This window comes from Fringilla coelebs (assembly GCF_963513975.1).
Source record: "Fringilla coelebs genome assembly, chromosome: 4".
Classification (NCBI taxonomy): Eukaryota; Metazoa; Chordata; class Aves; order Passeriformes; family Fringillidae; genus Fringilla; species Fringilla coelebs.
Window position 1 is genome coordinate 47,864,783 of NC_140032.1, and position 27,829 is coordinate 47,892,611.

The following is a 27,829-nucleotide window of genomic DNA, read 5'->3' on the forward strand; positions in this document are numbered from 1 at the left end:
TGTATGCACAAGAAAAGGAGAGAAGCTGTGTGATTTGGAGGAGAAGCTGACAAATTCAGCACTAAAATTGTCATCTATGCCAGTGGAAGCTGGACCAAAGTTCCTCTAAAATATGGCCTTACACTCCAAGCAAGCCTCGCCTTCTAAATACACTTCTGCAAAGGCTTCCAGTAGGATTGCTGCAGGATTTGCTGGAGGTGCATCCAGATTCCAAGAGACTGGTCCTGCACAGGTAACTGGGACCAATTAACAATAGAGACATAGGACTTTCTTTTCTTTTTCTATTTTTTTTTTCTAAGAAAGAGACAAAAACATCTGTTTCTTAAATCCATGTTTAAGCACTTAAATTCAAAATTCTAATTGAAAACTATTACTTTTCTCTCTTCCTATAGACACAAATGAGGCTGAGCACTTCAGAAAATTAGAGCTGTTATTTAGTACAAATGATGATGAAGAAACAGACTGCTTGGAGCATCCCTGTAATGCTCTCGTCCTAAGCCTCAGGGTTTTCAGCTGCTTTTTGCCCCAGGACCAATATTCTTTTCAGAGAGCCCACTGTAATCCACACCTTAGGAAAATACCTTTTCCTAACCTTGCAGCGAATATGAACTTGCATTTCTGGTATCAGATGCAAACAGACACACAGGTTTTCCAAGGCTTCCACTGGAGGAGAAGTGTACTACAGGAGCCTGCACACTCCTCCAGTTTCCTCTGATATATTTAACTCCTGACTCTAAACTGTTGGTTTCCTGTGTTACACTGATGACATAGCTGCAGTTAAGGGACCCCTATGTCTAAATTGTTTTTTTCAGTAAGGTTAGATATGTTCAGATACAAGAAATCTGAAAGGTGAACCACTAGAAATAAAAATCACTCATGTGCAAGTGCAGACTTAAGTACCTAATATTTCTTACTGAAATGACAGCCTGAATTACCACATTATCCTTGTACTAAGGTCCAAATAGGCTATTTTCACCACATTACAGTCCAAATTACAATTCACTTTTGTCCATGATTAAATATGAACTCTGGGGAAATCGTCCCTTTCTTTTTTCCCTTTTTGCTTTCTCTAATAGCTGGTCTTGTTATCATTACATGGCATAAAACAAGCCAATATTTAGATTTCTGTTCAATTTTCTGTGTTTGGTCATTTTGACTTCATTCTCTTTGATGTCTAGAAAATAAATTTTCTTCATGCTCTTTGTATTCAAGGGCAAAAAAAATCTGCAACTCTTTTGGTGTGCTAAGAATAGGCATGGATATGTTGGGACAGGAAATACATACATGCCACTACAATTAAAATAGACTAATTTGTTAGCAATTCCATAATATCCCCCAAATGCAGAAATTCTAAACAGTGTGTAGTCATCTGGGTAACTCCTCTTTTCTGCTGCCAGGCTCCACAAGCCGAGTCTTCCATAACAGTGAATATCACAGGGAGAGACAGCATGACAAATTTTGCGGGCTAATATTGAACACTGCAGCACCAGCCAGCAGGATATAGTGCATATTTCAGACAGTCCCTTAATCTCCCACCTACTGAAGCCGACTCTTTTTTGCAAGTTCTTTCCATTTTATGATTTCTCCAGATTTCTATGCATGCTCTGATACGTGACCACCTTTCCCAACACATTCCCTGGATAATTTCCCCGCTGAATTCCAGTTGTATGCACGGTAAATAGAGAGCACTTTTTAAAACCAGGCTGGATTTGTCCTCTTGCTAGAATAAGAATTCTCAAAACCAGCCTGAAGTCCCCAACTCTGCAGAAAATAGCAGCCAAATGATGATTGCAAAAAGCAATTTAAGATGCAGCTCTCTGACAGATGTCAAAACCAACATATATTCTATGTAAATGCAGACAATTTATATATATAACCCTTCCATTATTCAAGGCTAAAACAAGACAAACAAAACCATATTTTCTCTTTACACCAAGATTATAAATTAAGACATGAAAATTTGGTCTTGTGAGGTTACAGAAATGCTAATGGCTGAAAGTTTTTGTTCTAGCATTACAGTTTTTGGTTTGAGTTTTTTTTTTTAATGAAGCTTTTCTCTCATTTTAGACAAATGCCATTTCTGAAGAAAGAAATGTGGGTGTAAAAAAATTACTACTTGTTTTTTTTTCATGAGCCTTTGATGATTTTATGCTGACTCTAAAAAGTTTTGTATAATCTTAGCTGCAACAATGAGCAAGAACTGCTTGAGCTACAGGGGAGATAATGCAAGAATAGAAACTCACTACATAATTTTATTTTTACAATTCAAAATTGAACTTCACTTGCAGCCCTGAATTACTCTTACTGGTTCACTTAACTGGGAGACAGAACTTCTTGGGACTCACACTTTGGTCTCTGCTCTACAGCTGTCTCCTGTACACCTCTGTTCTGAGAAAAGGCTCTGGAACATTGCATGACAGCATTTTATAGCTGGATTTCCACCAGCAGTGCTCCTCTTGCGTTGCACTGCAGATGGAATACTCTCATCTCTGCCACAGAAGTTATTCACAGCGTGATGCCACGTCTTAAACTCGTCTCATGGTTTTGTGGAGTTTTATTGTAAAATACATCAGAGGCTTAACTCTTCAGATAAAAAACAGAGCTGAGAACAGGAAGGGGACACAATACTTTCACTTGCTTTATCAGAGTGCTTGAACCTTATTGTTGGTTAGTGAGGCCATGTAATCATCAGTCTTCCCTTCTGACCCTTTATCCCACTCCATACAGGGAGCCCAGGCTCGCATCAGGACTGGAAGCAAGAAAACTTCTTCCAGGATGCCAGATGTCTGATAGTGGGAGGGAAAAAAAGAGAAAAAAACTCAACAACCCAAAAACTTTCTTTTGAGGTGGAGAGGTTGCTGTCCACTAAAGAATCAAATGCACAGAAGTTGCACCCATCTCTTTCTGACAGGAAAGACCATCACATGAAGAAGGAAACAAGCAAAGTCTAGACGTGAAGGGAAGCAGGTGAAAGGAAGGGGGGCCACAGCAAGACTTTGAGGACCTGAATCCATTTAATTTGTAGTGGCAAACTGGTTTGTAGACCTCAAAAAAAAAAAAAAAAAAAAAAAAGAAAAACAAAACCAAAAAGCAAACAAACAAACAACAACAACAACAAAAAACCAAAAAAACCCCACCAAAACACACAAAAAACCCCAGCAAAAAATCCCCACCAAAATAAAATAAACAATGTCAGGCTTCTGAAAACTTTCTTCTAGTCCATATTTGTTTCTTTGTGTACCATTATTACCTTAAAATTTCCAGTCTAAGTTTTGGTGACTTAACAAAAGGTGTAGGACGTCAGGAGATCTGGGTGCATATTTTCTGTGTGCCATGTGGAGTGCTGGACCTGGGCTACTCTAGCTGAGGATACAGAAGGCTTCCACAGCGTGCAGATGAGGAAGTCTGTCGAGCACTAATATAAAACCATGGAGGAACTCAGGGAAAATCCAATCATCCTGCAACTTCTCAAGCCTCTGCTGTATCTGAAGCTCAAGTATGACTTCCATTGCTCCTAGTTGTGTCAGTGCCCTCTGTACATAGGTTTCAGGTCTGCAGCTTTTTCACAGACTCATTTTATTTCTCTATACCTACAAAACTTTAATTTCAGGGGAGTGAATAGTGATGCAGCTCTGTGTTTTCCATCAAGGGCAAATTCCAGCCACTGAATAAGGTAATGGTCTGTCACACTTCAAGGACTGAAAGATCCTAGACACATTCCACAATTTATAGAGGTAACACATTCCTGCATGCAGCACATTACAGATGCTACAACACGCACAGCATTGAAGAGAGGAAGCATTCTGATTTCTTATATTCTTTCCATTGTGAAAGGCAGCTAGAGATTTTTGTTCCTTTTGTCCCCTCATGCAGAAAAGAGGGGACAGTATTTTGTGACAGTTAATATTAGAAAGTTACAAGCATTGAAGTTAATTACCAAGTGTGGCAGTCTCAGTCCCAAACCACATACCAGCTCTGCAGCCATGTGCTTTGTGCCCCTTAGAATTTTAATAATGTATCTACAGCCATTTCACTTTTCCAAACAAGTCTGTTGCCAAAGCAAGCCACATTGTCTTCTAAGACTACTTTTACAGGATAATTCTGACATTACATGTTCAGTGGCTTGACAGCATTTGCTAGATTGAAAGTTGACCTCAGATTCAACTTGTTTGAAATAATTAAGAATAGAAAAAAGCATCTGTGCAGGTTTGATATCCACAAGTATAATGATTATAAACCAAGAAGTCTAATATTTCTAATTAATGCTCCACTTTCTTAGACTTGTATTTCTAAGAAATGCTCTTTGCAATTCAGCACATTGCCTCCAAAGGGTAGGCATACAAAGAGAAGACAGGAGAGATTTTGAATCGGAATAAAATGTAAAAAATATCAAGTTGCTATCTATTGTGTATTTTAAGAGACGTCCTCAACTTATGTTGTATCTATAGAAATACAAACACCCTAGAAAACCTGGAAAATGAGCAAATGAACTGAGTAATGAATCTGTCCTGAATACACACAGATACCCCTGTTATTGAGTAGAATACGTCATTTTTACACATCCTTAAGTTGAAACTTTGTAAGATTTGTATTACTGGCACTCTATGAAATATCTCTTAAGGATTAGAGTGCATAAGAGTAACAGTGTGACCAGTTCAACTCTGTGCATCAGTACAACTTCTGTGCATACTCGTGTTACAATGATTATAGCCTTCCCAGGCATCATGGGAATATTTTTGGGAAGCATGCCTTCAGTCCCCATAGAGCATGGTACAATATGATAAAAACACTTTTTTTTTCTTTTTAATGCAAAAAATGCTGTTATTGCTGTACAGAAATCTGTTCCCATCAGCTAAATCACTCCCACTACACATTTTCAAAAGAGGTAGATATTCCCTGTATTATTTAGATGAGGAAACTGAGAAACTGTGCAGCTTCTCAGAATTAGGGAATGAGTGTTATAGAAATAACAGCCAGATCTGGGTTTCCTGAGCTTCCAAATATGTTCACTGTTCACAGGACTTTTGTCTCAGGGGCAAAATGCTTTTACACATGGACACATTTTGAGGCTAAGCACAAGAAAGTGAATGTCTGGTATCCTGACTCATGTGGTCTCAACAGGAGAAGTATGAGGCAAGTCACACAATTCACCCAACTACGTATGTACTAGGGAAAAAGGATTCTAAAGTCTGTATTTTCAGTCTTTCTGATTATTGCATCTCTCCCAAATATGTGCCTTTGAAATCAACAGTTTATTAATTTGGTTTGTTGGTGGTGATTTCATTGTTGTTGCTTTTAAATATTACTTATATGTGTATAGTCTTCCTTGCAATATCACCTTAATTTCTTGGCCTATTTTCCATTTTTCTCATGAAGCTGTGAACAGACACAAACATGCCAGCATTGTAGCACAGTCTTGCAGCCAGGCCTGTGCACCAGGGACTTATGCCCAACCTTTATATTGTGGAATGAATTTTGTGGCAAAACAGGTGAAAACAAAGTAGTTGAAATATCTCTAAGTTAGCGGATCAAGAGACAGCATAGCACAATATGGTGCATTAGAAACATTCCTTGCATATTAAAAACCAAATTGATATGGTGCTATGGGGAAAATCATCACTTAAAAGATGGAGAAGGTGGGGGCTGTTAAGGGAATTAAGAAGCTGGCAGCCTGCAGCAGCAAGTGACATGCCCTACTTTACTTTGCATTCCCCACATTTTGAAAAGCCACGTCACACCAAACCATACTAACAAGAAGAGACTGTTCCTGTGGCTTGTTCCGGTGCTGTTCTAAGCACATGGCGAAGCAGAGTGCTTAGAGGATTATCATTCCTGCCAACACAAGGAATTCCTGCACTACTTCCACAGCAGAGTCTTACCAGATGAGCATGTCAAACAGGCTGCTCTCCGATCTGAAGTTGCCTATTATTTGCAACAGAAAGACAAAGATATCTTCTGGATCTTAGTGATTCTTTTGGAGAATAGAGAGGGGGGAAAAAAGTCTGGCTGATGTTTTTTCCTTGTTCTGATAGTTCTGTTTGGTTTTTTTCCAAACACAAAGCAACTCCTTGATCTGCCTTTCTGCCAGCAGTATTTGCCTTGAACCTATAATCCACTGTAGGAAGTACAGTGGGAACTTGAGGAGCTGCTTCCACAGTTGTACAAACAGACAGCACCCAAAAGGTGGTGCAATTTCAGCTTTAGTCTGTAGCTACATCCCACCTCATTTCCCTTAGCAGTGCCAATGCAGTGGCACACAACCTGCATAGCCACCTATACTGCAAAAAGAAACATGACCTTGTAGACTGCTAATAATTGATTACTTAGGTTTAAAAATACCAAGAATACTAAGGACTGCATTAAGCAAGGGAAAAACCAATCATCTGTTTTAAGGAACCTTTAGTGTACTTTGTATGTGTCTTCCTTTGGAATCAGCAGATTTTTGTGTGAATGAAGTCCAAAAGGAGAACACCACTAAATCTGTCCTCTTTCTCTCTCAGCAGTGATGTGCCTGCTGTTTCTTAGAGTTTACACATCTAACAGAACTGAAGCCACACTAACTATGTGGACTGCATACCTTCCTGGATTTCTCATGTTGTTTGGGCAGGCTAAGAGCCTGTCTTTGTGTGTGGCAATCCATAAAATGGCCTCACTGGGTTTCCTCTAAGTAAGAGAAATCTTTAATTTAATTTAAGCACATCTTAAATTACTTATTATGGCATCATCTTAGGCTAAAATGAGAGCCCACATCAGGAAAGAAGCTGTAAGGGATGGGAAGGCGTGGGAACTGAAAGACGACACATGGTAAGAGATACCATGTGCCTAAAGAGAAACTGCTCTTTTGGTTTTACAAGATCTAGCCTGCTTGGTATACCCCAACAAGCATCATGGAGAGCTTGTTTAGGGTGTGTGCAAACCAACTGGGTGATCACAGGGACTACAACAGAACAGCAGCTGACACACTAATGTGACTAAAATGCAACTCTAGTTAACTCTATAGATACAAAAGTAATGGCTACTTGCAAAGTATTTTAGCCTTGTTTTCTTCAAAGACAACTAAAGATGCTAGATACACAAATTATCTTTATGTTCTATAAGATTAAGGATTTTACCTCCTTAGATTCCTGAAAACTCCTTACTAGACTTGCTTGGTATTTTCATGGGAGCAGTACAGGGCTTCCTTTATCAGTTGCAGGAACCCTTTCTCCCTGCCAATCTGTAAGAGGCACAATTTTTATTTTCTCTTTGCCATTTCAAAAATAAAGAAATACAAAAACAAAGCAAACAAAAAAGATAGATCACCCACTGTAAGGAAGCAGTGCTAAAAGGCATCCTAGGCAACTTTATTGTACTCTGTACAAGATTATGTTCTTACAGCAGATTTTATGATCTTATATCTAAAGCCTCATAATAATTGTCACTGACTCAACCTAAAAGCAAGTGAAAACAAAACACCTTGATTTTCAAGAGTCATGTAGGGAACAGTGAATAACACTTCTGTTTCTTAACTGCTACCTTTCCATTACTGATGTTCAAATTCATTAATTAAGGTGCTACTGTTTGTATTTTATATGTAAATGAAAAATGTTTCTTCTGACAGAAGAGAGAAAAATGCTTTTTACATTTCTTATCTCAGGAGATGCTTGAAGAGTCCTGTAATTAATCCCGTGTTTTCTAATGCTGCAGCTCATTTCTGATCTGGTATTTTATTTCAGCATAGGACTGCAAAGCAAGGGGACCCCAGCTGAGTTTTACAGTACCTGTGGAGCAGGCTGATACTGCCACCTTGGGGAGGACTTTTTCCATGTTTGAGGAGCCCATGCAAGTGTCCCGTAAATCAGTTGGATTTTGCCCTGTCATATCCTCCCAAGAAGACAACTTTTAAAAATCCTTTGCCCATGCAGTTGTAAGACCTTCCAGATGTGTTCTAACTTGGATTGTATTCCATGCACAATAACACTGGAAGTAATTTTTTTTTTCATTTATGCAAGTTTTAGAGCTCATTCAGGTAGTGTCTCTTTTAAACCACTCTTAATCTTACAGCCATCTTGCCATTATAGAAGCCCTGTTCTGCATCCAGCTGGGCAAGATGTATTTTGCATACACCACTCCCCTGCTTCTGGCATTCTAATTTTTTTGGTAGTCTAAATCCTTGTCCCTGCCAGCTTAAATTATCTAGTTGGATGCGACTTCTAGAACAAATATGACCTCAGATGTCTAAGAGGCATTCCTGTGCAAAGGAGCAGTCCAATGAAAAACACAGATTGGCAATTTAACCAAAGTCAGGATCCATAATTATGAGACTTACCTATACTTTTGCTTTGCAATTGAGTGACTCCTCACCCAGTCTTCTTTGAGTTTGTATCACCAGCACGAGAAGGACCTTGCCATGCACTTTATATATAAATGTGCCTTGAGACACAAAGGCTGTGCACAGCACAGAGCTCTAAGGCAGTGGGAACCATGAGAAGTTGCCTCAGCTACACACACAGTACAGGGACATCTTTCATGTCTGACTTCTCACTAGAAGAGGCAGGCCCAAGAACACTTGAAAAACAAAAATTTTTCCCATGGCCACCTTCAGCCAAGTAACCCAAAGGATGAACTCGTTCATGACGAGCGATGTGAATTTACACAAGGAGCTCCCACCTTCTGCCAGAGCACTGGCTGTGCTTGTGGCCCCACAGCAGGACACAACGGGTTTCTAGAGGAACTGCAGCCCCCCTTCACTGCTGTGGCTGGCAGGAACAGCCCTGGTACTGTGGTAAACCAACACTTACAAGCTTCCACACAGAGCTACACCTCGGATGACAATGTCCCCAGCCAGGACTGGGCTCTGGAAAGCACATTCCTCTTTTCCTGACACCACATACAGCTTACACACCACATTCGTGTTCTTACTGACAAGTATCTCAATACCCTTGGAGTAAACTTGTGCCTGCACCCCTGGGATTTACAGAGAGATGGCTGATCATTGTAGACAGAGAGGACAGGCTCATCCACTCTCCTATTCTAAAACTACAACCTGGTCATTAAAGCACAAATTTATGTTCTAACCAGTTACTTTCCCACTTGTGGAAAATTGGAAAAAAGCAAGTGATAGGTCCCTCTGGACAATCTTCTGTCTCTGGTTTGAATACTATAGCATGGCAAATAATGCTGTTTGCAAGAAAAATTATTAGACTAACAGCCAACAGCTAATGCACACACTGGCAGTTCTGCAATAAGTCTTCAGTTTTCTTCCTGGTTCACAAATAATTTCTGCATTTTAATATATTTGTTATCATTTTAATCCATCTTCGTTAAGCAAACACCTTTATATCTGCAAATGATTTACACTGTGCTATGAAAATATTGCAATTAGTAATTAATTGCAATAAGAGAGTGCATTTGCTATTCACATGCACATATGAAGACACATTCAAGAACATGCAATACAAAGGAATCCCACTACTACATTTATCATTTGCACTGGTGGTGGAATTAATTTACTCTTAAAAATATCAGTGTCATGCAGTCACTTAAGTGACTTCAAGAACAGTATTTGCAGCTAAGTTACAAAGATTCAACCGTGCCAATTACTGACCAAACATATGCAATTGAATGGGGAGCTATCAGTAATAAATTAACCAGATTAACGTGTACGTAACAGTCTCTGCGTGGTACGGTTCTGCTGCTTGTTTCAAAGTTCACATATGAACTTCTTTCTACACTGCACATGTGGTTTATGAATGAAGCCTGAATGAAAGAAGAAATTAAGGGAAAATAAGGTAAGTGACCCAAAATGAAACTAATTTTATTTAAGCATAGACTGCTTACAGGGAAAAAAACCCAAATCTTTGATTATGATTTAAAAAAGGAATGGACAAATCCATGTCCACTACTTCCTATTATTAGGCCACAAGTGTACAATGCATATCTGAAGACAACCATTTCATAAGATGTCTTTCTTAAAAGGAAATTGATCATTGAAAAATAAAAAAACCCCTCATTGTGAATCCAGTAAGGAAGATTATCATATACATATTCAATGCTGACTATAACAAAATTAGTATGCTACTAGCTCTTGCATCTTTGGTGTTGTACTGAAGTTATTTCAAAATATTGATTTAGGTATGGAATTTATGTAAGAGAGAAAGCTTAAACTGCACAGCAAGAATCTAAATAAATTAATAGGAGGAAATCCCTGTCTGAAATTATCCATGGCCTCTCTATGAGTACCTAAACAAAGTATCTTAAAAAAAAAAATCTTTCTGAAGTTCACAAGTCACAGAAACTTAAAATCCATTATTTGCCATTCTGGTTTTACCTTCTGAAACATGTTTTAATTTGTTTAAATAACAAGTTTTCCTGCTAAATAATCAATACTTTGGATATTGGGTTACAGAAAAGGAGAATGAGAGGTCTTGTTTATGAACAAATACAGTAACTGGAAATGATCCCAAGCCAGCTCCCTCTCTCTATCCACCAGTCTGTGTTTTTCTTTTCCACTTACTGCACTAATAAGTTGGTTTAGCATGCATTTCCAAAATCTCATTTTCATGAGATTGGCTATTTCAGCTCTCCTCCTTTTTTTTCAATTGAGCTATTTTTCTGCATCAGAAAGCCCTTTCAGACTACTATTTCAATGTCAGTGGCAGGTGATTAAAGACATATTTTAAACTGTGAAAAAGTGGTCCCTTAAAATCTACTTCTCCTTGATTATACTTTTTCCTAAAACAAGTAAATATTTACATCCTGAAACAGTCACTTAATAACAGCAGCACTTATTTGTCACCACTTCCTTCTTCCTTCCCTAGTTTGCCTCCTTCTCCTAACCTACTGTCCCAGAACGGCAACAGTGCGTTGCCCAACTCCTTCCCTCTCTGTTGCCTCTCCACATTATTCCTTCTTCCTAAAACTCTTTTCCCATTTCAGGCAGGGAAAAACATTCAATTGAAAATTGGAAATTCTTGCCTCCTCTTTCCCCTGACCCCCCAGAGTTATCTGAAGCACCTAATGTTATTTGCTTTTAGTGACAGGTTTGCGGATATAAACACTGACAATGGCAGACAGCAATGAGATGACCATCAACCTTGCTCTGCTTGGGAAGACTCAGACTGGCAAAAGTGCTGCTGGGAACAGCCTGCTGGGCAGTGCAGACTTCGAGAGCCGTCTCTGCCCCAGCTCTGTGACCACGTGCTGCAGCCTGGGACGCAGCGGCCGCATTTCGGGGCTCCTCCGGAGAAACGGCTGCGAGTCAGCTCTCCGCGTCCGAGTGCTGGACACCCCCAGCTACCCTCACAGCGCTCTGAGCAAACAGCAAGTGAGGGACACCGTGAGAGCAGCCCTGGCTCAGCACTTCGGGGAGGAAGGCCTGCACTTGGCCCTCTTGGTCGTGAGGGCTGACCTGCCTCTGTGTCCAGATGAAAGCCATGACACAGTTCAGCTCATCCAGGTAACCAAAAAAAAATTAAAGAAGTCTCTGCCCTAATGGCAACTCTTTCATCTTCAGGTGACAATAGCTATGGAAGAGTTGACTCTTCCATAAAAGAAAAGTGAAATATTTTTTTCATCAACAGCCTAATGAATTGCGAGTGGCAGACACTAATTTCAGAACAAAGATTGTAACTGATTTTGAGTCCTCAGCAAATCAAAGCTCTCCTCTCTTTCTGAAACTGGTAACTCAAGACTTCCTTGGGCAGCCTAAAGGAAAATTTTGTATGTGCTTGATATTTTTCATCCCTAGGGTCTAAACCAGATTAATCGCTATCAATACACCAGGTGTTTTTCACACCCCACTTACCTTGGAAGTCGACAGATATCCTTTAAAGTAGTTTTATATACCTTAGCATTTAGCTTACAGAGTTAAAATCACTGCAGTGTCCTTTATCACCAAGGTAGGCTTCTTGTCATATACAGGAGTTAGCAGGATTGCACTGAAGTTGTAATTTCATTTCCACCTGTAAATTAAAGCCCAAACTCTCTTATTCCTATTAAAATTTTCTGTACTTTCTGAAAGAAAAGCAGCTTGTTCTCTCCATTCTCATCCATCAGATAAATCACAGAAGTTGAAGAAAAGCTCTCTGGCCCATTATTTAAGGTGTTGCATTTGATTTGTGTTTTTCCTGAATTGCTGAAAATAGTTCAGTTTTATGGATCACAGCTGGAACTGAAGTTGATGTTACATAGAAATTCATCATTTATTTTTTCAACAAAAGGTGCTTCAGTGTTTTTAAAAACATTTTTTTGAAGAGCTCTAAACAGTGGGGCAATATGAATATGTGGCAACTATCAATTTCAAACTAATGTGTGACATGGCTATGCAACCCTTTTTCCTTACTTACATGTACATTTTTTGACTGGAGACATTCTGTTAACATCTGTAGCCAGGGAACAGAGAACTGCTAGTACTGCATGACCACATATTTCCAATGAAAGTGGATGTCAATGTCTCAGAAAGGTGAAAAAAGACCCAGAAATTTCAGCAACTCGGATAGCATGAACTGGATTACTGCCAGGGATTAAAAAAAACATACATGTAAATGGTCTGGTAATGTACTAAGTATATGAAATGGGAGTGGGGAAAAGAAATGAGAGATAACTAGCTAAAATTTGCTTTTCATTACAGGAACTTCTGGGTCCCACGTGGAAGGATTTCACTGCAGTACTACTTACTCATGCAGACAAGGCAGAAGAAGCTGGATACACTGAGGAAACATATTTGCACAGTGCCTCAAGTACCCTGTTGTCACTTTTGAGCTCAGTACAGCATAAATACATCTTCCTAGACAACCACAACAGCATAATTAAAGAGGAAAGAAATAATGTCTTAAGAAAGCTCTTGAATTTTATACAAAGAAATAATTATCAAGTACTACTTAAACACAGCAAGCAATAAAATTAGCTTTAAGGTGCTCACTTGTCTATTTCCTACAGTAGGTGACATCTAATAGAAATAAAAGAATAAAAGCCATTAACTGGAAAACTCCATATCCATACCAAACACCTTTGAACACACAATTAGAAATATCTCTTCAGCTTATCAAACTACTTGCCTTCCACAGAGGACCTCACACTACTGCATTCAGAATCCTAGATTCAACCACAAAATCAGAATAGGCTAGTGCTCCAAAATCATGCTCCTAATATGTGTATTGTTACAAATAGGATTTTGCACTACACCAGACTGTATATTCCAGTTCATACAGAATACAAATGTGGAAGAATAAAATAAAATTTAAAAAGAAAAAAAAAAGTAAAAAAAGAAGTAAAAAATGCATGAGTTCAGACTCAGGGGGCCTGTTTGCTCAATTCTTCAAGCCTTCAAAAGTTCCTCTGAACTTCCATTTCTAAAAAGAGTTTCCTGGTACTAAAAGCTAAGATTCATCTGTTGTAAAAGTATTCCCTACCGTGATTCAAGATTAGTTATAACTGAGTTCTTGAACTACAATGATTTTATTTAATAAGACATTATAGGATATGCAGTTTACAAGGCAGATAAAATGGCTTCCATGTGCTTAATACTATTCAGCACATTTAAAAGAACCAATTACTATTACTTATTGCCAGATGCATGAAAAACTAACAGTTTACAGGCACAAACAAAACTCATTCAAAAAGAAAATCTGTTCATATCCTCTTTATGCATGTTCCTTTAAATTTTATATCACTGTCATTTTGTTTCCTCTCCACTTACTGGATGAAGTTCAAAGCCTGCAAAATTTAGAAAGGCTCAAGTTTGTTTTTAATTTCAGTATTTAAAATAATATTTACTGTTTCAATGGTTATACAGCAACAATTTAATTTAATATTATATGCAAAAATATCTGAATTATCTCTATATAGCTACTTAAAAGAGTTAATAAAAATGGATCCAAAATATTTATATTCATATTACTGAAAGTAAGGAATTAAAAAAATGAATTTGAGGCTAATAGCCTAGCAACATGACTATTTGTACAACATTACTATGAAATAATTCTAACTCTAAAATTTGAAGAAGCTCTTTCTGTTAAAACCAAAGCACTTTTTGTACAAAACATCATTGCATAAAAGCACATTAAAACAAAACCAAAAAATCAATTTATTTTACACCTGTTTGAGCACTGGCAACAGAATTTTTTTTAGTTTTTTTGCTTTTTGGGTTTTCTTGGGAGTTGGTTTTTTTGGGGGTTTGAGTTTTTTTTTTTTCATTTTTTATTAGTTCCAGGAATCTGTCATTAATTATTTCTTAGTCCTACTTATCAGTTTGGAAGGATATACCTGGGTGGACTAAGTAAAGAACTATTCTAGCAAAGTGGCAGCTTTGATTTTAATGAAATTATAACAGTTTAGTTCTGGGGACATGAAAGTGTGTCCACTTGTACATCCTAGGGCATAATTTAATCTTCCAGTTAAAACTGACTGCAGACTACAGAGGGAACACAGGCAAGAACAAAGGTGCAGAGGCTTACAACACATCTGATAACTGCTTGGAAGAAGAGGAGAAAAACTATTACAGAGTGACTAGGAGAATAAAGACAATTGTGATCTTCACTAACCTTTTTAGTTAATTAATTAACTAATTGCAAGTCCTGCAATTAGCACACAGGAACACGGCAGAATATTTTCCTTATTTCCTTTAGCTCTTGCTAAATAGAAGCTCTACACCTTCAAGCTGTCCAGAAAATTTACTTGCCTGCCTGTGGTCCCACCACAAACAAGCCTTGGTAATTAAGTTACGAGCAGTGAGTGGTTAATAACTGCTGACAGAACACAACCTCAAGGACAACAAGCCCAGCGAATGAGTGAATTGTCAAAATGTTGGAGATGTAACATATTATGGAAAAGAAGTCAAACAAAACAGGTCTTAGCCATGCATTTCATGATTTTTATTCTGCTTGCATCACTTTCCATTTCAACATCTGTCAAAGTTTCTAGTAACCATTTATTTATTTAATTCCGCTGTTTGCCATGGTCTCAGCCCTGCACACTCCTTTCCCTTTCACTTCAAATGGAACTCCTTTGTATGTAGCAACACACTGGTCATTGGTGTGAAGATCAGGTTGGATTTGCTCCCAAATCTTCTTCTTTGGATTAAGTTCCTTCTCAGGATCTCCTGTTTTAAAACAAAGAATAACCTCATAGCACACAACTCAGAAAAGGAGCACCATGTACTTACACATCTATGACAGCCCACATAGTATCATTGCACACACTTTTAAGGGATAAAAACCCTAACATTCCTTTTGATTCTCAAAATGAAAACTTTAATTGGAATTAGAAATTGTCTAGGAAATGTCTCCAGAACCTCTCTGAAAAAGAAGATCTTTCAAGGTAAAAAGGTTGTATCAGACAACAAGCACTGTCAAAAGGAAGAAATTAAACCCTTGCTGTTAGTTTATACTACAGACCAAAAGAATTCCCAAGAATTAAGTACATATGCACCAGAGAAATACACTGCTCACCAAGACAGGTTTGTCAGCATCTTAACTTTAGAAATGAATGATGTTTTTATAAGAAATTAAATGCACTTAGCAGATGCTGCTACAGTTGTGGAATACTGACTTAGACAAGAATAGTCCAGAGGATCCTGACATATAATTTTAGCCCCGAGTTACACATTGTTCTGCTATGCTTTGTATTGTTTGACGACAAGCTCTGGTGCCCAAAACAACAGAGGCAGTAGAAATTAGCTAGAGTTTCAGCAATTATGGCCTCAGTCTTGATGAGCCTCAGTTTCCTGTTTCCATGGATATATCATGGTAAGATACCTACACCTTAGTGGTATTGACAGTAACCAACTACATTAGCAAATCTGATTATTTAAGGATCTCTAATTACCAGAAAATGCAGGCCTCTTCTTTTAATGTTTTGAAATATTGTCAACAAATTAGATAGCATAGTGAAGGATATTTTTCCTATTTTTAAATAAGCACGAAATTCAAAGTACAGACACAAACCAAATTAAATACAGGGATTTTAATGTATTTTTTTCCAGTAGTTGGTTGAAATTCATCACTGCTTGCTAAGTCCTGACTGACTGACCAACCAGTGGTTAAATCCACAACTCTCATTCCAGCCTGCCTTATGCCTTATTGGTATTCTCCTTTAAGTGTTTTCCATAGTTCAGTCTACTTACCTTCTCAATGCCTGCAAGCTGAGCTATTTCTGTCTGTATGGGTGTTCTGTAGTGTCTGGGTGTCAGTATTCTGTAGTTTCTATATATGCAAGAGAAGCATTCTAGGCCAGATTTCTCTGTGAAGTAAGCTAGCCTTATCAGAGCAGTATCTAATAATGCAGTCAAGTTATTTCACAACTAGAGTGCATTTAGTATTTCAAAGAAAAATCAGTCACAACATTAATAATTTTCTTTATATAATATTTATAATTAATATTAAACAGAGGAAGAAATTTAAATACTCGAATTACTTAAATAATAGCACTACTAAATTAAATTATTAAATGTTTAGAGCTAATAGTGCATTTTCACGAAGATAAATCAGCTTAATGCTCACAGGTTCATGAACAAAGGCAAACTTGAATTTAGACTACACTGAATGCATATAAACTAATGAAATCATTAAACAGAATGTTAAGTGATCCATTGTACATGTTCGTTCCCCTCCTCAAATACAAAAAGCCCACGATTTCTTTTTTTCAGTAAGAAAACCTCCTGACTTTTATTATAAAAAACAGGCTTTGGATGTTAATAAGTTTCTCTGGAATCCTGTGTCAAGCTCCCTTGGGATCTGTGGTGAGCTCATATTAGATTAGCATAGGCACCAATTTTAAATACTACCAGAGCTTTAGGCTGTGCATTTTCCTATGCCTTCTACTCACTGCATTCCTCCTTCCCAGAAAATATTCTTTAGAAGAGTTTCTATAAATAAAATAAATTGAAGCTGTTAATGGTTTAATCAGCTTTCCACCCTTTTTACCAAAAATGGGCCAAATAAGAGGTCCCAAATTTTGTTAAACATATCATTCCATCTCACAGCTTTATTACAAAAAGTTTTTATAATAAGCAAGAAACCTCTCCACTTTGTAACAGTTCAAAAACTGCTGAAAGAATATATCTCAGCACAGCAAGGGGCAAAAGGACAGAGTGATGTGTGACTTTATTTAACGCCACTTAGCCCACAGTGGATTGTAACCATGCAGCTGAAGGAAAGCATTCATATACTCTAGCTTTGATTAAAAAAACCTGTTAACTACAGGCTAACCACTGCACTCCAGCTTTACCACTTTTTATTCTTTTAAAGAGATAGTAATTCATTAAATTGCTAGTGATTCTTAGACCTGAATGATAATTTAATTATATAATTTAAGTAACAGATTTTTTGTTCCTGTGGCATCAAAGTATCTGATATTGCTATCAGAAAAGAGATTTCACAGTTAGATTTCACAGTTAGATATAAATCTTCAAGTATTATTGCCCTCTTAAGGCAAATACTGTGCAGGAGGTTATAGAATTTACACACACACGATAGAAGAATTCTTACACAGTTTAAAAATCAGACCTTTTCTAGTGAAGATGGACAAAAATTTGATACAGTTCTTAATGCAAAAAAAGGCTCAAGAGACCTTGAAGATTCATGCACTGGAGTATAAAACACTTCTGTATTAAAAATTCTACTGATACCAAAGACATCAATTAAATAAACAAAACAGCACAGTACTCCAGGCAACAGCATTCCTTACCAAATCCCTCCTCCACAACACTCAAGATAGTTCTAGGTAAACACTCCACTAGCTACCGAAAAAAAATTTAATTGGTTTGAGACAAGATACGATTTGTTTACTTTGACTAAAATGGCCAAAGAAAATTAGTCTGTATCTCATGAATATTTTGTATAATGGAGAGAGAAGACTTAAAAATAGCTTAATTCCAAGCTGCTTGATAGACAGCTGTGTGCATTTTAGAATTGCTTTATTGCTGCTGATGGTGCTTCTGTTGCTTCACAGACTTTCATACTTCAAACTAAAATAAGACCCAGCTGTCCTTTCTATTTTAACTTCAAGGACTCCAACTGAATCTTTATGCTTTACAATTACTTTTTAAAACAAAAAATTGATCAGAATAGAAATGGTTACAATTAAGCAGTGAAATTAAATGACATCTGACACAACAAGGAGTCTATCCTCCTGGTAATAGCATCAGGCAAGTGCCAGATGGTCTTTGAGGAGACAGCAGCGGCCAAGAAGCAGAAGGTTTTAACACAAAAAAGGTGAGTAGAAGATAGTTGTTTAACCCCACTAAAAACTGAGAAACAGTTTTCCAGTCTCCCAGTGAGCTTCCCCATCTCCCAGTGAGATTTCCCCCTAATTTAGTTTACAACAGCAACATAGAAAAGACAAGTACCCAACAAATAAATTTACAGAATCAGATGTCACCATGATTTTGTAGGTCTCCATCTACCAATGGGGTTTTTTGCATTTTCCTACTCAAGATAGTAAAATCACAAGTCTGAGAATTCTTTTAAATAAGTTTTAAGTAAGAAGAAGATGGATCACTCTACTTTGTACTGTTAAGCATTAGGTAAATTTTCAAAGTCAATGATAAGCTTAAATCTCATACCTACAAAATTTTCCAAGCAGCTCTTTATGAAGTATTAGAATACAGTGCCACATTTCAGACTACAATCTATAGCCCTGGATATATATACCTTGCAAAGGAGTTGTTAAAACCTTCATTTGGCACTTAGCAGAGCCCCATGTCTTTGGCTCTCCACCAAAGGAAACTGATATAATCTACACAAAATCTTGTCTTACTGGCTGCAAGTCATAACTTCAGAACCAGAACAACTCAGACACCATCTTTAGCTTATTCTATATCTCTTAAGGATCAAAATGTTAACACAGTGTCTGCATACTGTAACACCTGGGGATAATTTTAGAACAAGTATTTCTATAACTGATTGCTCTAGGAAAAGCTTTTTGCCACTGTAGAAAACCCAAAAAACTGGAATCAAATAGTTCAATTATTTTGATGGAACTCACTTCATTGGTCATGGGCAAGAACAGATATGCTGATGAACAGAAAATAGCACTACAACCAGCTCTCACATTTTCAAATGCCAGGTATATAAAGCTACTTGAGATGTAAGTTTGGAGGAAGGCTGTATCTTAGACAAAAGCAAACAAAAAAAGCCCCTCAGCCTGGGCAAAGAGTGTTTTTGGGGGCTGAACCTGTACATCATTTTCCAGGGCTTATGCTCTGGAAGTGTTTATTCTACAACTTGATGCTCTCTTGCACAACCATTTCCACAGCAACAGATAGCAGAGTGAGTGTATTTGTTACCTATGATTCTTGCAAGTAACAAAGGCCCAACATTTACTCACTAGATGTGATAACAACTAGGAGCCATATTGTGTATTGTAGGAGGGTGTATTCCTACAATTTAGTCAATGCAATTGATTGCTGAAACATTTAAGATTTCAGTACAGCTAATGAATTCTGAATCTCAACTAACAAGCTTGGTATATTTTTAATAAGGAAACTAAACCTGAAAAAAATTGGTGCCTGATTTCCTTTTAAAACAGTATTATTTTAAATTATTTTCAATTAGAGCATTAAATCACAGCAAGCTGAGCTATTTTTCTGTTTCATAAAGCACCTAGAAAGAGCCTTACTTCCTTTATCATATCCTAACCAAAATATATCTTTTTTTAAGCACCACAATTTCACTCTTGAGAAGTATAAATACACACACACACACATATATATATACACATGTATTTCTGAAGGGTATTTCATGCAGATATGTTTAAGCATGGAGCTTGCCAAGAGGTTCATAAATCAAAACTCTGCTGTATGGCTAGAAATTGTCAGAAGTGCAATAGTTTATAAAGGCTCCTATGGCTCTATGCAGAAAATAAGTTACATCATTTTCTCACATGTGAAAGCCAACTTTTGAACAATAAATTCCCCCTGAAGATGAATACGTCATTAATAAATGCACACACATACACTTTCACCCAGTATGGGAAATACTGGCATTTGGAGCATCTTCTTTCAAGTGTAAGTGATGGAGTGATCATGACCAGAAGAGCACTGATCACCAAGACCTCTGTGATCCACTTAACAGCTGACCTGAGTAGGTCTGGGCTCGGGCTGTGCTGCACAAATTCCTAAATTCCTAGGATGCAGGATAAACCTAGGATGATTGTAAGAGAGGAGTCTTCAGACAGCTCCCATGTGGCACCAGCAACTGAGCTATCTGTGTGTCCTCACCTTTATGGGACAGGGCAGCAGCAAGTTTTCACACAAGCTTCCTTTATGATTGACAACCACAATGAGTAAAAAAATACAGCAATAACTCAAACAATGGAAAGGGAAGAAACTGTCCTTATGCACAAGGAGTGCACAGTGAGCTGCAGGTGCATTCCCATAATCTGTGACATGTATAATTGTCTCTTTTCAAACTCAGCTCTTAATAAACAGCATTTCAAATCAACATGATAAACCTATGATGCTTTATGTAAGTTCCCAATATGCAGTTAAAAATTAATCATTTTCATGGAGGTGGAAGAAATGGAAAAATGGATGAAAAATAATCCTTTGATAAAGTTTAGTTTGGTAAAATTCTCATTTATATTCTGAAAAAAGATGGATTCATTGATTTAATTAAGTGGGAAATGTCCAATGTCTTTCTTTGGAAACCTAAAATACATTTTCTTCCAGACAAACAAACAAAAAGCCCCTGGTGTTTTGAACATTATGGGCTCCTCCCATGAACAGGAAACTTCCAACCCCTTCTATCCCCTCCTTCCCTTCTTCCTCAAAAACAAAAAAACCCCAAAAATCTACCCAAAGTTCTGACACTTTCATTACAGGGAGGAGCTGGAATTAGGAATTTAATACTTCATCATTTATACTGAGACACTGTGAAAGATGCTTTACGTTTGTTTGTTGTATTTTGCCATGCACAAATATGTTTATCCATATATTTTAAAACAGAAATACTGAGACAAAGCTCTATACAACTTTATCAAGTTACAAGTTTTTGACAGATTATGAAGTATTTTCAATCCTTTATTTACACAATATTAGCATGGTAGTAAAAAAAGTTAAAACCAAGAATTAATTCAGAAAATGTCAATAACGAGCTTAAAAAACCCCTGTTTTACGTGCTTCAACACTGAGGTTACCTTGGCATACTTGTTTCTATTATTTTCCCAAATACCTACTTACCAGGAAAACCTTCAAAAGTGATTCTGTCCCCCGGTACTGCTCCAGGTGGAGGAGCCAGAATTTCCACTTTTTCTGGGGAGCTGGCACACATCACCATCGCTTGAGATACTACTCCTCTCATCTTTGCAGGCTTCAAGTTACAGAGTAGCACTGCCATTCTATTCTGCATCTTGGGGGAGGAAAAACAGAAGGATGTGAGCACCTAAAATGGCACGTGGCTTGGGGGACTCCCATTATTTCATTATAATGAAAGAATTACAATGACGAGATCTTACCATGACAACTGAAGCGTAAGAGAAGCATGTAGCAACAGATTCACAATCTGAATGGCTGGACAGCAGTAACATGACATTTAAACCCCCTAAGAGCTGGCCAGCAAATAAGGGATTAAATGCTGAAATGTGACATATTTATCATGGAAATACAAAATATTCAATTTATTAAATTAAAAACCAGGTGAGGCATTTCACTCACATTCCATCTTTATTTATTACAGACCATCACTTTAGTCCACTTTCAATACAGCACTATGAACTAAATAATTTCTATTTAATGATAATAATAATTTAATGATGATAAGACTAAAAATAACAAGTCTACAAATTAGGCCCATAGCTAAAAATTTCAAACTGTATCCTGGAAGCTTAGAGGTCTTTTACATAATAAGCTAACTTGAATCTTAAATTTTATCTTCGGTAACCCAAATGCCTTGAGTGTTTTTTAGCCACTGAAAATGGCTGTATATACTGAACACTGAATTTGTTAGTGCAAACCTGTAAAATGTTTCTCTGTTTGTTGTTTTATTTTATTAATTACAATAGTAAACCAGAGAAAATACTCTTTGTTCAGAAAAACTGCCACACTTTAGACTCTAAAACAAACTACACTTTCTAACAGACTAAAAATTAAACCCTGAACATTTTTAAGAGACAAAGTAATGATGTCTTAACTCCCATGCTACTAGTGCACATTATATATAAGTGTTTAATATTTCTAGATTTTGGTCTTTGTGCATCACAGTACACACTTTGAAAAAAACCTGCAGGATTAATAATTAATAAAACTCATATGATCAATTATTTCAAACACTGCATATTTTCCAAGGGCAACACCTTAAAAAGCAAAAATATAAATAGCCAAAATAAGCAGTAATAAGAAAAAGTTATCTTGCATCAGTTTCAAGCTAGCCCACTGACTGAAAATTTCTCAAGTTATTGCTATGGAAATAAGTAGAACAAAACACAAAAAATGGTTCTAACATGTCAGTGACTAAAATGGAAGTCGTAGCATTAGCTAGCACTGAATAATAATTAATGAATGAAAGGCTAATTATTGGGTGGGCATCACAGTGATCTAGAAAGAAAAGATTTCAGGGAATCTAAGTGGAGGGAAAAGTTTCTGCTACAAAAATCAGAGTATATTGTTCACAACAGATGTAACTGTAATGTATCCTCTTACAACAAATGGTTGTAGAATAGCATTTCTGGAGGATCATGGCGGTCTTTTTTCTTCTAGTTAAGTTTAAGACACATTCCCTACATTCCTGTTCTTCACTTCTGATCACTGACATGAGGTTCTCTTATGTTAAAGAGGACAAGGTGACAAAAAGTGACACTAGAGAACTGCCTGAATTTCAAGAAAAATTGCTGAAACAGGTATTGATGCTAGGAACACACAGAGATCCACTTCAAAGTCAAATGAAGTGGCAGAAAAGCTGTCAATTCCTTTTGACATTTCAGAAATTTCCCCAATTGTCCCCAGCTGCCAAAAGAGCTCAGCAACAGCATGGTGCACCTTGTGCCAAGATCCTTCCATACCCCTGTTACTTGTGACACAACTGCTCATGACAATAGAGGGTGCAACTTCTGACATGGCTTCACCACCACGTGAACAAAACCACAGCAGTTCACATATAAAGTGGGCATGCCAGAAGTTTTCACACCCATAAATAACTTGCACCGCATGCTGAAATGTTAGTGAAGATACATACTGTGTTTCCTAACCAAAAGTAAAATCAGATGATACAAATACTACAGCCTCAAATACTGCTAAATTACCACATCAAACACCAAAATCATAAACAGCTGAATTTTTTGTGAAGAAATTTATGGCTATGGTCCTTGATCTGATGTATATATTTTTATTTCAATATATGGCAGTAGACACATGCCAGGCTTCACATTTTTGAACACTTCAAAAAACACAAAAAGATGGAAGCTTGCCCCTAAAAATTTACTGTCTTAATAGAGACTTGCCAAAACCAAGAACAGACACGCAAACAAAAATGGTCTCAAAGAACATGCAAGGATAGCCCATAATTCTCTGTTAATGAGTACTTCAGATTATTTTTCCACTCAGAAAGAAGGTTAAAAAGAAAAGACTCCTGCTGCCATTTCATTCTGTACACATCATGTTTGTAAGTATATTTAGAATGGGTTTTAATGTTTTCCTCTACATGCTTTCTTGAAAGCAGACTGCTAAAAGCAATCAAGTTGAGATTTTGTGCAGTGCAAATCCAGTAAGTGGACACTATCAGGTGATCAGTGCAGAATAGTTACTATATTCAGGTGGGGTTTATGGTTCAGTAACTTTCTGTAGCATTAAAAAAAAAAAAAATCACATTTTTAATTGTTTCCTATGCTTGCAGTCTTACCATGGGGACAGTGTGCAAATAAGGACTGAAAAGACATTTAAGAAAGCAGAGCTTTTTCCAGACTATGATCAATTCCTTCATGATGCATTTTGCAGTTGCTCTGCACAACACTGTTTTTAATGCCAAGCTTGTATTTGAATTTAGGAGCAACCTTCAGTCAACTCCTCTCACTTTCTAGAAGAGGTGTGAAAGGAAAACTAAATTTTGAAGTCTTAGGTTTTTCAAAGGCACCCATAAACTATCTGTGTCAAACACTAAAGTGCATCAACTGAAAAAAGCATGGACACAGATTCTATTCTGCACAAGGAAGTAAAAGTATGCATTTTGTATTCCACTCTTGTTTAAGCTATTCATTGCCAGCTAAGTTGAATTTACATGCTCTCTGCTTTACTTCATGCCAAATATTTCAACAGATTATAATAAGAGAATTGGAAGGCAAAGGTTTCTAAAGTTTGGATCATACCAAAAAGGTTACTATGAATTCTCTTCTACATAGTAGGAAACCTAAAGGAAGAGTAACATCTGTTTAGTTTAGGAGTTCAGTGTGCACTGATGGCAGAGGAATTGGAATAAGATCCCAGGATAGACGTTTCTGCAATCAGAAACTGATTTGGGGTAAGGGTACTTCTCTGGTTTCTGGCAAATGTTGTTAAGTATTACTTTCATCTGCATTTTATTTTTGTTTTCATGACTGTACAAATCTTTTAGCAGAATAAAAACAAATCCTATAAACAGATGAATGCCTTGAGATACTTTGGGAAAGGAAAAGCTATCAGTAAATAATTTTGTCAGTACCTTATGCAGAGGAACATGTTTCACTAAACCGCTGACAACAGTCCTTGGGCTTGCTTCACCAACATCCACTTGTTCAACATACAGAGTGTCTGCATCTGGATGCTTTTCAGCAGTAATAATGCAGCCAACACGAAGATCCAGACGAGAAACATCTACAGGTTTTGCATCGGTACTTCCAGCAGCTGGCTGCTGTTTCTTCTCCTTCTTTTCACCTATTAGAGAACATTTTGTTCCATGAAATAAACATTAAAAAAAGCACAACTAACGTATATGACTACTGCAAGGGAAAAGTGAGCTACAGTCTCAGAAATAAGCATAAATTCTGTGCAAAACACAAAAGAAGAGTAAAGAGTTAATACCTTTGTTACCAGTTTCCAGTGGTGAATTGACATAAACACTTCAATTTACCTCATTACCTCAACCAATTACCACCTCCTGTTTGCAAAGTCACCCTGAATTTAAGTGCAGCTAACATGTGTAAGTGACACACATACTCTGACAAAGGCCACATCAATTACCTGATCATCCCATTCAAATAATTAGCAATTACCAGTAAGCCTAGCCATGGTGTCTCACCAGAAAAAGGAAACTAGGGAATAAGTCCATCAGGTTATGAATGCTTATCAGCATGCTACAAAACCAGGAGTTGTGAAGTCACTGCAGCTGCACTGTCACAGCTGCAATGCAACCCTTCAAGAAGACACTAGCCAACATTTTGCACTTCCCAAACACAGGAGTGCATAAAAATGCTCATGGCTTACGAGATTGCCCTGGCGTGGTGTCTTTACCCCATGATCATCACACACACAGACTGTGTAGTATAAAGCAACAGTGAAGCGACACTCCCCATGCTCAGCTGCTTATATAAATCATGAAACATGCAATATTCCTTTCAAGATGAGCAAGTCACATCCAGTTTATAGATAAGACTGTGCTGTTTAGGAGACATTCAAGACTTGTTTAACAGCTATAATCTCTGTCTAAGATGTGCTTACTTTAAATAAGCATATTCTGTTATTCTTTCATCCAAGATAACTTACATATTAATGTAAGCTGAACTCCCTTCTTAAGGGAGCAAAAAATGTAAAGTGGACACAACATGCAATTTGATTTCATTCATCATTGTTCTAGTACAGGCATGAAATTAAATGATACATTCAATAATAAAAAGGCAATATTTTTTTAAAATAAGCAACAGCTCTTCAAAAATATTTTGCTCATTTATGATGAGTGAAAAGCTCTAGTGATTTGAGTTTTTAATGTAATTGACAATTTGATTAATAAAATCAGTTGTATATACAATAATATAAGAGAAACTGGATAAAAATCCCAATCAAAATAGCTAACATATAATATCTAAGATCATTTGAAGGCCTGCTAAGTTTATCCTTAGTATAATTCCAGACTGTTCTCCATGACACTCCTCTACAAGAGAAATGAAGTCTTTCCTCAAAAGAGAACGCAGTAAATGTGTACATGGTGTGTATACATCCAGATACATAGAAAATATCCATTTCAGTGCCACAGGATAAGGAGAAAAATGCACTCCTCTGGCCAGTGTCAGAGTCAGTCCACAATCAATATACAGAGAAATCATACAGATGAGGTTTTCAAGAAGTAGAACAAAGAATATTAAGAAGAAAGAGATGACATAGATGACAGAAAGCAAAAGGATTTGAGATAGTCAATAATTTCACCAATTTCTAGACTTAAAAACAAATTTTACATATTGGTTACTTCAACTGTTAAATGCAATACCTTCAACAGATGCTGAACTCCACAGAAACAGCCTGTGCAGGACTACTATTTAATGTTTGTGCTATATTTCAGCATAAGGCAAAAGTCTAACGCTGCTTTCCATATGAGATGAACTGAGTTGGTCAGAGCATGGTGCGAGTAACACCAAATTTGTGGGTTCGACCCCTGTATGGGCCATTCCCTTAAGAGGTGGACTTGATGATCCTTGTGGGTCCCTTTCAACTCAGAATATTCCGTGATCTGTGTTTGTCTGACTGAATTTAAGCTACTGGTATTGTACTTCCCCTCATCATACATAGAAAGTTTTATTTTTCCTTACCAACTGAATCCTTGCTCTGTAGCCACTTAATACTTGAGGGGAAAATTTAATTGCCTGCTATGACATGTGGCCTCTGCTTTTGTATTTACAGCTCTGTGGAATATTAATGTGTCAAAAAGTATGCATTAAAAATACATTAAAAAATATAAAATAGCTTATAAGTAGCTGTACAGCTCACCAGGAAAAAAAGGGACCGTGCACTTGCATAATATCCAAATTCTGAAAACCTGTACAAATCTAATCATAGCAAATTAATAATAATCTGCATAAGAGAGTGATTGCAAAACATAGTAAGTTACAAGATGCACTTGCACACAAGTACAGGTGTGCAACAGCCATACCTTGTTTTTTGTTAGTGGTGGTTTTTTAAATGAGGAAGTGCAGTCACATTAAACAGAATTTGGCATGCATCCCATACAATGAAGAATCTGTAGCTTACCTGACAGCCTTCATTAGCTTCAAGTATTTTCAAGATTTAAGAGCTAGCACATGACTCCTCTTACTGTAGCTGTATGAAAGCTTTTTTTTTTTCTCAAAATCATGCAAAAGCACTTGCATAAATTAAATACATCAACTGTCTATCAGAGATAAGAAAAGTACCTTTTTTTTCTACTTTTTCTTTCTTTTTCTTTTCTTCATCTTCACCTTTAATTTGATCTTTGGAACCAGAAGATGCTGTAACTGCTGTAGGTTGCGGAACATTCTCTGAAAATGAAGCTGTAGAAAGGGTTGTACCAGGAGGAACTGCAACCTGCTTTACTAAAATCAAAACCACAAAAGTTAGGGGCAGAACTCTGAACGCTGACATTTTTAAATGTACAACATACATGAAAAAACACAGAGAACTGAAAATTGTGCTTAATATACTAAACCACAACTGCTGAGTTGTGAACCACATTACAAAACACATTTCAAAACTTAATCTTTATATGATTATTATGATCAATTAAAACAAAGTGTTTGATTACACATTTTTAAATGCGAAAAAGTCCTAAATACAAGAAAATATATAAGCAAACATCTATTTTTGTAGCTGATTTCAACATCTAGTTATTTTTTCTACCAATTCCCTATTTCCCATTTGTTTAGTTTCAGTTTATAGCTACTAGCTCTTGTCATACTGGAGACTATTCCATAAGTGAGTTGT

The 27,829-nt window shown here is 37.0% G+C and overlaps 2 protein-coding genes across 3 annotated transcripts in view; one reads left to right on the plus strand and one right to left on the minus strand.

The window, feature by feature from the left end:
* Nucleotides 1–11,044: 11,044 nt before the first annotated feature.
* Nucleotides 11,045–12,880, plus strand: GIMD1 (GIMAP family P-loop NTPase domain containing 1; the record flags this gene model as incomplete). Its single annotated transcript, XM_084204015.1, has 2 exons — nt 11,045–11,437; nt 12,611–12,880. 2 exons carry the CDS (start codon nt 11,045–11,047, stop codon nt 12,878–12,880), a joined length of 663 nt encoding a protein of 220 aa, XP_084060141.1.
* Nucleotides 12,881–14,833: 1,953 nt separating this feature from the next.
* The window catches only part of AIMP1 (aminoacyl tRNA synthetase complex interacting multifunctional protein 1), a 31,395-nt gene continuing 18,399 nt past the window's right edge, over nt 14,834–27,829 (minus strand). For both annotated transcript variants that reach the window (XM_084204220.1, XM_084204221.1), the window contains exons 4-7: nt 27,283–27,441; nt 24,606–24,817; nt 21,158–21,326; nt 14,834–15,079 (exon numbers count right to left, since the gene is read on the minus strand). In XM_084204220.1, the coding sequence (XP_084060346.1) occupies nt 14,913–15,079; nt 21,158–21,326; nt 24,606–24,817; nt 27,283–27,441 (707 nt within the window). In that variant the 3' untranslated portion in view covers nt 14,834–14,912. The remainder of the gene's footprint in view (nt 15,080–21,157; nt 21,327–24,605; nt 24,818–27,282; nt 27,442–27,829) is intronic.